The 10761-nt window shown below is 41.1% G+C and overlaps 1 protein-coding gene across 3 annotated transcripts; it reads left to right on the top strand.

Moving 5' to 3' along the window:
- Nucleotides 1–1117: 1117 nt before the first annotated feature.
- Nucleotides 1118–9680, top strand: PDIK1L (PDLIM1 interacting kinase 1 like). 3 transcript variants are annotated; one of them, XR_014493320.1, is made up of 4 exons: nt 1118–1199; nt 3847–4148; nt 5363–6445; nt 8979–9171. XR_014493320.1 is itself a non-coding variant. In XM_083369778.1 (4 exons), the coding sequence occupies exons 2-4, from the start codon at nt 3864–3866 to the stop codon at nt 9235–9237; spliced, it is 1242 nt and encodes a 413-aa protein (XP_083225904.1). In that variant the 5' UTR covers nt 1118–1199; nt 3847–3863; the 3' UTR covers nt 9238–9680. The 3 variants fall into 3 exon arrangements, 2 of the variants coding, with proteins under 2 accessions (XP_083225904.1, XP_083225905.1); XM_083369778.1 differs by having other exon boundaries at nt 5363–6060; nt 8979–9680; XM_083369779.1 differs by lacking the exon at nt 8979–9171 and having other exon boundaries at nt 5363–6583.
- The last annotated feature ends 1081 nt before the right edge of the window (nt 9681–10761 follow it).

Genomic DNA, 10761 nt, shown 5'->3' on the forward strand with positions numbered 1-10761 from the left:
TCCCTCGTCTTTTTTAAGCTAAACCAGTAAAACCATTAAGCATCAAACGTGCACCAACGCTAAATTAGAGGAAGGAAAACAAAGATGAGAGATGCAAACAGATCCAGCAGGAAGATCTCCAGGTGATGGTAGCCACGGTAGGCTTTGGGCAGGGGGAAAACCAGTCAAGGAGGGGGCAGCGCGGGCTGGGGAGAGGGCTGCAAAATGAGGTGAAAAGCCTAACAGATGCCACCTAACACGGGCCCTCAGCTCCCGGGAGAGAGAGGTTGCTTGCGCGAAGGACAGCAGCTGGAACAAGCTGTCATCACGACCCAAACCTCCCCGGAAAATCCGTCCGGGATCACCCTCGAGATGCCAGGCGCAGCCGACTCCGAAAGATCTCCTGCTCCGTTCCAATATAACAGAACTGGAAGGGACCTTGGAGGTCTTCTAGTCCAGCCCCCTGCTCAAGCAGGAGAACCTATATACCATCTCAGAGAGGTGATTGTCTGGCCTCTTCTTAAAAATCTCCAGGGATGGAGCGCCCACAATTTTAGGTGGCAAGCTGTTCCACTGGTTAATTGTCCTGACTGTCAGGAAGTTTCTCCTTAATTCCAGGTTGCTTCTCTCTTTGGTCAGTTTCCAACCATTGTTTCTTCTCCTGCCTTCTGGTGCTTTGGAGAATAACGTGACCCTCCCCCCCCTCTTCTTTGTGGCAGCCCGTCAAATACTGGAATACTGGTGGGAGAACTGCACCGCAGCAGAGGTCCGAAGGCGCTTGCCGAATTTGGGTGCCGCAAGGCAAGCAACGCAATGCAACACTCCGGGCACGCAAGCAGCCGAATAGGACTAGAGCCAGGCAACAGCCACTCTGCAGGGTCCCGGGCAAGCGCGCCAGGTTAATACAGCGCACGCGACGAGAGAGAGAGAGAGACAGCGAGCGAGCGATGGGCAGCCAATGAGAAGGGGCGCGCGCTCGTCCCCCGCGCTCCCCTCCCCAACCCGTGCAATGGAGGCCAAAGACCCGCCTCTCCTGCAACCAATCAGAGCAGCGGACCGAGCAAGCGCCGAGGCCGACTTCCCGGAGCGCGGCACCGCCCCTCGGGGTGCGCGCGGCGGGCCCAGAAGGGGGTGTGTCAGGGAACCCGGGAGAAGTAAAGGGGGGGGAAGGGAGCCCGATAATGGCGGCTAGGAGGAGAGAGCTCGGCGGCGGCTCTGAGGTAAAACATAAACATTGAAAGCGACGCTTGGCCGCGTTCGGGAGGCCGGGGCGCGCCAGGGCGGCGAGGACGCCTTTTGACAGGCCCGGCGAGCGTGGCTAGCAGCTGGTGCGCGGCCCTGGCCAGGGCCCGGGGAGGTTGCAGCGAGCGGCCCGGCCCTCGGGCGCCCGTGTCGCCGGCCTTGGTGCCGCGGGCGAGGCTGCCGCTACCACGGCCGCCTGCTTTCCCGCGCCCGGCGGGTGGCTGCGGGAGGCCGTCGGTGTCCCAATACGGAAGCGCCCGCCGCGGCTGTCAAAGCCCGGCCCGTTCGCACCTAGCTTGACGCCGGGCTGTCGAGTCCGGTGCGGCGGTGGAGAATGAGGCCGGCCGGGGACGCTCTTCGCGGCTGCAGCCGCTCAAGCGCTTGGGAGCCACCCGCGGCGGCGGCGACCGAGGGCGAGCCCGGGGCCAGAGGTGGACGGTGGGTAAACTGCCGGGTTCGGGTCTTTAAAGGTGGTGTTGCCTTGTCCTGTGCCTGAAGGGTTTCCCCCGCCTGGCCTCGGCTGAGATGTCGAGCCCCAGATGGGGTGTTTTCGGCTGCTTTCCACTGGGCACCGGCCCGTTGCCCGCTCCTTCCGCTTGGCGGGGCAGGAGCGTTTGGCGCATCTTTGGGAGCCCCCTTGGACGAGGCCCACAGCGTAGATTAGACCAGCGTTTCCCAACCTTAGGAACTTGAAGATGCGTGGACTTCAACTCCCAGAATTCCCCAGCCAGCTATAGCTGGCTGGGGAATTCTGGGAGTTGAAGTCCACGCATCTTCAAGTTCCTAAGGTTGGGAAACGCTGGATTAGACCGAGCCGAGCTACAGTGGTGCCTATCCCTGAATAAACGCGCCTGGGTTGTACAAGGGTTGCGCTGACATCCCGCTCCAGGTTGTGAAAGAGGAAATTGGGTTCCTCTGGGGTTAATTTCATATCCCTGTTGACAATTCTCCTCCTGAACTGAGTAGAAGAATTTGGACCTTTTCCACCCAGGTGCTTCTTTTGCTTCATAGGAGTATGATATTTGTTTGTTTGTTTGTTTAATTAGTTTTATATACCGGCCTATTCCCGAAGGACTCGGGACGGTTTACAGGGCAAAGTTAAAAGACAAAATATGCTTGACTTGGCATAAGGAGAGCCTGCCAGAGAGTTCAACTGAGCAGTGGGATCAAGCCAGTTTTGTTTGGGGTGGGGGTGTTTGAATAATTTTGCCTCTAAAAAGATATTTCCATAACAACTATAAGCCTGCATTGTTATCTTTAGAATGTGGTGGGTAAAATTCTAGCCAACTCTACTAGAATGTTCAGAACTGAGCAAAGGTATGAGCAAGAAAGGTGATATTTTGTCCATTAAATAAATATATGCAGAAAATATGTTTTGCTGCTGCACAGATTGACCCAGTTTATTTATTTTTTTTAAATCCCATTTATATCCCGCCCTTCTCCGAAGACTCAGGGCGGCTTACAATTTAAGCACAAACCAATGTGCTTAGCAATATTTACGCTTTTATTTTAAAAATGGGTTTATGAAGATAAGTGAAAGTTAAATGGGGAAGGGAATGAGTAGAAGCAGAGCCATACATAAAAATTGTCATGATGTATTTCTGTAACTTTCAATGGCTATGAAAAGCTGTTGAATAGCTATGAATTTCCCAACACAGCTCTCTGCTCAAATATGCTATGTGTATAATACATTCTCCTTTTTTTCTGCCATTGGAGGATATTTAGCAGCATTCCTTGTTTCATTTGATTATGGTGATCTCAGCATTGTTTTTCTACTGCTATAAGAAAAAGATAGCTAAAACATATCTTCCCCTATACTGAGCTTATTATTCAATCTTATCCATTTCATAGAAAAAAATAAGGTGCCCATTTCTGGATTGTTAAAGTATATATGCCTTTGTTTTATACTTTCATGCATCTTTATATGACTTCCTTAATGTTGCTGAGTATTTTGTTTGTAATATTTTTACATATTATCAAATGTTAAAGACTTAACAGAGGTATATTCATATCAGCATTATTTACTGTCCTGTTGGGGGGTACCAGTAGCAAAGTGGGGTACCAGTAATGAGGTTTTGTTTGTTATTCATACTGCATTTTAGGATGTAAAGGGTTTAGAATGTAAATGGTAGAAACATATAAAATTAGCCATAAATAGCATTTATTACATTTTTCAACTATGGTAACTGGATCAGTAAAACTCCTATTTAAAATCATCCAGACATGTTTTCTACAATGAGATAGTTCTTAGCACCAGAATTGTTTTCTCCTGTTCTCTGAAATGATAGATTATACTTGCAGCCAGGTGAGCTATGTTAGGCCTTGACAGGTTCATAAAGCTGCAAAAAGATTTTCAAGTAACGTTATACCAAACTGCTTAAGACTTTCATTCTAACGGCTAGCAGTTGAATAGATACATTATATTACCGGTATATGACTGAATTCATACATGATGTTAAATAATAGTTTCTTGACTAAAGTAATTGCTTCAAATGTGCAAAATGTTAAGCAATAAATCATGCATTATTTTGTCAGGTACAGTGACTGCATTAACAAAAACTCCATTTTTCTCTTTAAGATGCATGAAAACAAAAATCAGGTATATTTTTGTTTTTATTTCCATAGACACCTTGACCTTGAAGATGGTGAGTAGCCAGCCAAAATACGATATAATAAGAGAGGTTGGTCGTGGCAGCTATGGTGTGGTATATGAAGCAGTTGTAAGAAAAACCTCTGCACGTGTTGCGGTGAAGAAAATTCGGTGTCATGCTCCAGAGAACGTAGAATTAGCCTTGCGTGAGTTCTGGGCACTTAGTAGTATTAAAAGCCAACACCCAAATGTAATCCACTTGGAAGAATGCATATTGCAAAAAGACGGCATGGTTCAGAAGATGTCCCATGGTTCCAGTTCTTCACTTTATTTACAGGTAAATAAAGATTAATTGTCCTCCCCATTCAGTATGCTACAGAATTATGAAAGTCTATGAAAACAAATTAGTTTTATTTTATGCCAGATTTATTTTTAAGCACATTGTCAAAAGATCTGCTCAGCAATATATATTTCATTAACGGAATATAGAAATACACTTGGGACATTTAAAATTAACTTTGAAAATTAAAAGCTAAAGCTTTTTGTTTTGTAGCTGTGCTATTTTATTGTTTTTTCAGGTTTGTCTGGTCACAGTTATATAAATAAAGAGTTGTGCTCAGTGGTCCATTAAGTAAGTTTTATTACCAAGAGTTAAATTAACATTTGGCATTTATGCTCATAATGGTAATCTGTGATATCTACCTATAGTTTGTAGTATGTGTCATTTAACATATTATGCTAATTCATGTTGAACAAGCTACCAGCCCATTATGTGATTTTTCTGTCAAGCGCAAAAGACCAGGTCCACACATGATGATTCAGTTAAATTGATTTATTGATAAACAGCCTATGCATAGGAATCTTAACTAAATCATTTGTATCTTCTTTGAATTAGATAAGTGTCCATGGCGTTCAAAGGGGGGACTTAGTTCACTTGTGGCTATGTAGAAATTCTAAGCTGGTCCTCCTTTTAACTCCACCCTCAGGTTCTGCCATTCCTTCTCCTACATCTTGTTTGTTTTGGCTTAGCATATATTGAACACGAACAATTATCGTTTATTAAGCTATAAAGGTTTGGTTTACACAACAGCTATAAACCATCACGTATAATCCGTAAGGATAAATTCCTATTAAGCCCAAACCAAACTAATAACATTTTGGATTAGCGTAATATCTAAACACAGTTTTAGCTGACAAATCAGAAATGAAAGTGTAGTTTGGATTAGCTTTATAAACCACATATAGGCATTTGCAGGAGAGAATGAAATGATGTAATTCATATATTTTTTATAGTGCATCCTGACATAAATGATGCAAGAGAATCCCTTACACTAAAGAACAGAAAATGTTGAGCAAATGGAAAATGATATTAAGTGAACGTAGTTCCAAACCATGATTTACTTTTTTGTTTAGAAGCCAGCATTTTCCTAGATTCGGAGGCCCTTGGATAGTCATTCATTCTCTGATACCTCACGGTTTGATTAATGTGCTGTACATTGGGATTTGAATCATGTATGTTCAATATATACCTGAAATATCTTTCTGTTGTAGCTTGTAGAGACCTCCTTGAAAGGTGAAATTGCCTTTGATCCCAGAAGTGCCTATTATCTTTGGTTTGTGATGGATTTTTGTGATGGAGGTGATATGAATGAATACCTCCTATCCCGTAAGCCCAGCCGTAAGACCAACACTAGTTTTATGCTTCAGCTCAGCAGCGCCCTGGCTTTTCTGCACAAAAATCAGATCATTCACCGTGACCTCAAGCCTGATAACATCTTGATCTCTCAAAGCAGGATGGATGCTAGTGACTTGGAACCTACTTTGAAAGTAGCTGACTTTGGCCTAAGCAAGGTTTGTTCAGCATCAGGACAAAATCCTGAGGAGCCTGTGAATGTAAATAAATGTTTTCTGTCTACAGCTTGTGGCACAGACTTCTACATGGCTCCTGAAGTTTGGGAAGGTCACTACACTGCCAAAGCAGACATTTTTGCATTGGGGATTATAATCTGGGCAATGTTAGAAAGAATCACTTTCATAGACACAGAGACAAAGAAAGAACTCTTGGGCAGTTACGTGAAGCAAGGGACTGAGATTGTACCTGTTGGAGAGGCATTGCTGGAAAATCCAAAAATGGAACTACTCATACCCGTCAAGAAAAAGAAAATGAACGCTCGCATGAAACAGCTGATTAAGGAAATGCTTGCTGCTAACCCACAAGACCGGCCAGATGCTTTTGAACTAGAACTCCGGTTAGTCAAAATTGCGTTTAAAGACAGCAGTTGGGACACGTGACTTGTGAAATGCTTTGCCTTTTTGGCAGGAATGTGTATAACAATGGTGCAGCATTTTAAAGAAGCGAAAACCAGACTTAACTCACTTTTTAAGCGTCAGGGTTCCCTATGTTTTCCCCATTGCATTTCTCTTTATTTTTGTAAGCTAAGCAAAAGGTTGTTCTTGTTTCAGTATCCAAATATGTATATTCCCAAACTACATCTGTAACAAGCATTCCAACTTGTCAGGAAAATTAACAAGTTATGCAATGGTTTTCTAGAAATACTTTATGGAATATTTCAAACATTCCAATTTCTTACTGTAGAATCTTGAATGTCCTTGAAGGAGAAGACTTGCGTGCTGGTAATGCAAATCATCAGTCAACTTTGTAGAGTAAATGTGTATATATTTATGTCATAATGGGTGATGTAACCCCTTCCGATATGGAAAAGATATGTCCCAAATTCATAGAATTGAACGATTGTGACACATTCTTTGATACCCCAGTTTCTGTGTCCATTACTTTTTCTTCCCCATAAAACAGTGTGATGAGACAAAATGAGGTCTACAATATGATGCACAAGGAACCTCTGATTCAAGCACTGTAGGGAAAAATTTAGTTTTGGAAGATTGCATTTGTTTGGAAGGTTGCGTTAAATATGCTGATGGCTCATTCCGGTTGAGGTGCCAACACTTTGTCATGGTAACATTTAGCCATATTTTTCAAGGATAACCAAATGAGTATTTGGTAGACCCACAGTTACTGATCACACCTCTATTTTGTATTGGATCTTCAGTCTTATTTTAATTCAGGATTTTTTTTTAAACTAGCTTTGGGGTTTGTTTTTTTAAAAAAGGAAGATTTTTCTGAAAATCTTCAAGTATGGTTCCCTCAAGATTTAGTTTGTTGTCTGGCAGAGATCCATTACTTCTGTTCCCCATACAATTATAGAAAGTTGGCCACTGTTTTCCTAACATATGTACAGACAGCAGCATATATAAGTAGTCCAACCAGAAGCCTAAATCTTCATTCTGCTACCATTGTGCCATACTGACGGTCCATTACTACTGTTGCCACTGTACTGGATCATAACTGGAGTCTGTACTGCTAAATCTTTCCCTGTTTTTGTTTTCCCCTGAAGCGCTCAGCAACCTGCTTCTCTTCCAAGTTACTGACTTGCAGGTTGCAGCATTTTGTTCGTACATACAATCGAAAAGAATTGCAAACCTGGTACAGTAAACAAATGAAAACTCAATTTATGAGGAAATTGAGAGGAAATAGTGTAGTATATGTCTTCATTTTGTTGTTGAGAATTTTTTATTGTACAGGTTGAAACTGTCCTGGTGCCGTCAGCTACAGCAGAGAAACCAGAAAGTGAACCGCCCTATGTTTTCTTACAAGAAGCACTGTAGAAATTATGTTTTAAAATCCTTGTTTGATACGCCTAGAATCTGAAAAAGTAGATAAGAAAAGGTATTTGTTTACTCCTGAGCTGCTATGTCTACATTAAACAAGGGGACATATTTCTAAAACTTGAAAAATACATGGTTTTTTTTGCTCAGTGTAGTTATCGGTCGTGTAGTATAATCCTTTGCTTGCTAATAGGAAGGAAGTTCACAGAGTTTCGTGAGGTAAGTGTGCATAGGATTGTTAGTTTAATAAGTATGCATAGGATTGTTACTTTAATAGTTGATACAATTTTGGAAAAAAAATCAAATTAAAAATCTTTGCTAAAATAACATTTAAAGAAATGTCACATTTACACAGATATATTTTAAGAGAATTTCAATGGGGTAGCATATGTCTGGCTTGCAGTGCTAAATTGTTTTAGCTGAGGATCCAGGTAATGTCCATCCTTTAAATGAGAGGATAAGAAAAGGGCTTGACTTACATCCTTTTAGAATATCAACGTTTCAAAGTAAACAAACATCTTCATTCTTTAAAGCACCATTTGTGCCTTTAGAGACAAGATTGCATTGCATATAGCAGCGTTTCCCAACCTTAGGAACTTGAAGATGCGTGGACTTCAACTTCCAGAATTCCCCATAGCTGGCTGGGGAATTCTGGGAGTTGAAGTCCACGCATCTTCAAGTTCCTAAGGTTGGGAAACGCTGGCATATAGGATGACTCTTCTGTGGTTATCCTGTGCTTAATAACATTGTATCTCCCATCAGCTGAACAATTACATAATATTTGTGTTAAGCAGAAAGAATGTGAGTGTAGGATCTTGACAGTCCTTGTGTATTAGAAAAACCAGGAACTCTCAACCATTTATGTCCTAACTAGTCTGATTACTACATACAGTTTCTTGGCACTTAACAAGTCTTTCAGATTTTGGATATACTATTTGGTGTACCTTTTAGTGCTGTACAGAATCTACAAATAGAGCAAATTATAATATTGCCCAGTAACACAGTTAATTTTAAAAGTGCACTTGTTTTTTACTTTTAAAAGTTGGGGAAACTTCCCTGGTCACTTCTATTTATGGTGCTTAGTATGTTGGCATTGAATGTCAACTTGATTGTTCCATTTATTACCTACTGAATAATTATCCCTTAAAATATCTGTGTGATTTTTGTTGTTGCCTGTGTTTGGTTTGATTTCCTGTAAATCTTTGAAACCAATTGTAGCAGTTACAGAACAATCCACCAGCATAACATAAAAGAAAAAAATAACTCATCAGCACTTCAAAAGAGAGGGGAGTTTCAAAGCTTTCTCTTATAAATTGTAAATTTTATTTTGTGAAAAATTTATTAAGGGGGAAATTATTGTGTAATTTATTGAGTTCATGATTTTTTTTAAAAAAAATAAAAGTCTGAATTGGCCCATGAATTGTAATATATATATTTTTTGTTCTTATTAGCTAAGTGAATTATCTTTTGTCCACTTCTGCAGGACAGAATTTTACTGTGTGGTGAAGACAGATGGACAGACATGTTTTTTTGAGCACGGACTTGAGTTTGAGCGAATGTTGACATCTCTTTCATTACCATGTCTAGAAGCAGTTTTGAAAAATGGCAACTGGTTCACATGGCCTATTTTAGGAGTTAAAAACAATAGATGGACAATTTTGTCAATTGAGGTACAGCATATCTGGATATTATCTACAAGCTTGGCTTCACCCTTAAATCTCAAAACATTCTGTTTTTGTTAGGATTACTGTTCTGCTTCTTAAATACCTGTTCTTCAAAGTAATGTCCTAATTCAAGCACCAACAGGCACAAAGTTTAATCTGATTGTCTGTTCAGGTTCAGCTAAAGCAACATAGATTCTCTGATAGTAGTTCTATTGGACATGCTTGGCTATAAAACTTTGATGAATAATTTTGTTCACTGTTCATTTCTGTGAAAGAAGTACACAGCCTAATGTACACACCCTGATTTGCAACACAGTTCCCAGAAATCAAGTTGTGTCTATGACTTAGGAGTATATTTTGGCTGATAAAATGAGCACTCCCTACTTGGAAAATAGATCTGGCCGTACTCATTTATTCTTTAGCAATTTTATATTAAAATTATTCTAATGTACCCTATACAAGGCTCTCCTGGAAAATGTTTCAAATCTTTTGATAGTACAAAACGTGGTGGTTCCATTTGTTTGTGCTGGATCTCATTTCCTTAAATTATTTGTTTGTTTGTTTGTTTAGAAAAATTTATTTGCTGCCCATCTCGTATCGAATGACTCTGGGCATAATGTTTTTAATGTTTTAAAGCATAAACCATTAAAAAAGGAAAGATATTAAAATTGACAGTCATGGCACACATCAGATACCGGTAAAACCATTCATAATTACAAACCATTAAAACCAGACGGGAAAGGCAGGAGCTGGATTCACGGAGTGGGCAGGTGGGATTAGGTTTTAATTAATCAACCACTTCCAGTATGAAGCTCCCCCGTCAGATCCCCAAGCCACCCAGCAGAGCCGGGTCAGGAGTGTGGGAGCCAGTCTCACCTCAGGGATTAAGATGTTCCAGAGAGCCACTTAATCATAATTGAAAACTGCTCTGACTGCCGATGCAGCTCCATGTGAAAGTCAATATGCCGATTTTAGTTCTGGAAGGCAGAATGCAGAATGGAATATCTCCTCTGCTAAGGCTTATTTGCGGTCACAGCTGAGCTATTTTAAGAAGGCCTTGGGAAAGAATACCTGGGTACTAATGATGCAATGTTGTTCCTACTTAACTAGGAGTAAATCCCACAGTATAAAATGTAATAAGAGTTGCTTCTGGGCAGATCTATAGAAAATAGTCCTGTAAATGTCCTGCAGGGAAAAAAATAGGTTTACTGTTCCAAATAGTATTTTAAAATGCTATTTGGTGTAAATGGATATAGTTATAGCTGTATCATGAAGTGTATAGTGCATGCATTTTGCTGATTTAATCTTGTTCCTGTCTCAGTTATGGTTCCCAAGGAGAAAACAATATTCCAGCTCCAAGTGCAAATACTCTTGGCTGGGGATCATCTGAATGGAGTTGGCACAACTCACTTTAGAAACTTGGGAGAATTTATAAAGAAGTAAATTCCTCCCATAAAACTGAAAACTAGCTCCTTGCAGATCAGGTTTCAAGAATTTATGCTTCTGCTGCCTCGACCTACTTGCCCCTGCCCTAACTTTTGTGTGCTTATCTACACCTATAGATAAGGAGATGCAGCTTTGGTGGCAATGTGTAGAAATTCA

This window comes from Vipera ursinii (assembly GCF_947247035.1).
Source record: "Vipera ursinii genome assembly, chromosome: 9".
Lineage (NCBI taxonomy): Eukaryota > Metazoa > Chordata > Lepidosauria > Squamata > Viperidae > Vipera > Vipera ursinii.

Bases quoted from the DNA above. Each gene is read 5' to 3' on its own strand.
- PDIK1L (XM_083369778.1), top strand. From the start codon at position 3,864: ATGGTGAGTAGCCAGCCAAAATACGATATAATAAGAGAGGTTGGTCGT. The intron at 4,149-5,362 runs GTAAATAAAGAT...TTTCTGTTGTAG, and splicing joins GTTCTTCACTTTATTTACAG to CTTGTAGAGACCTCCTTGAA. The intron at 6,061-8,978 runs GTTAGTCAAAAT...CCACTTCTGCAG, and splicing joins GCTTTTGAACTAGAACTCCG to GACAGAATTTTACTGTGTGG.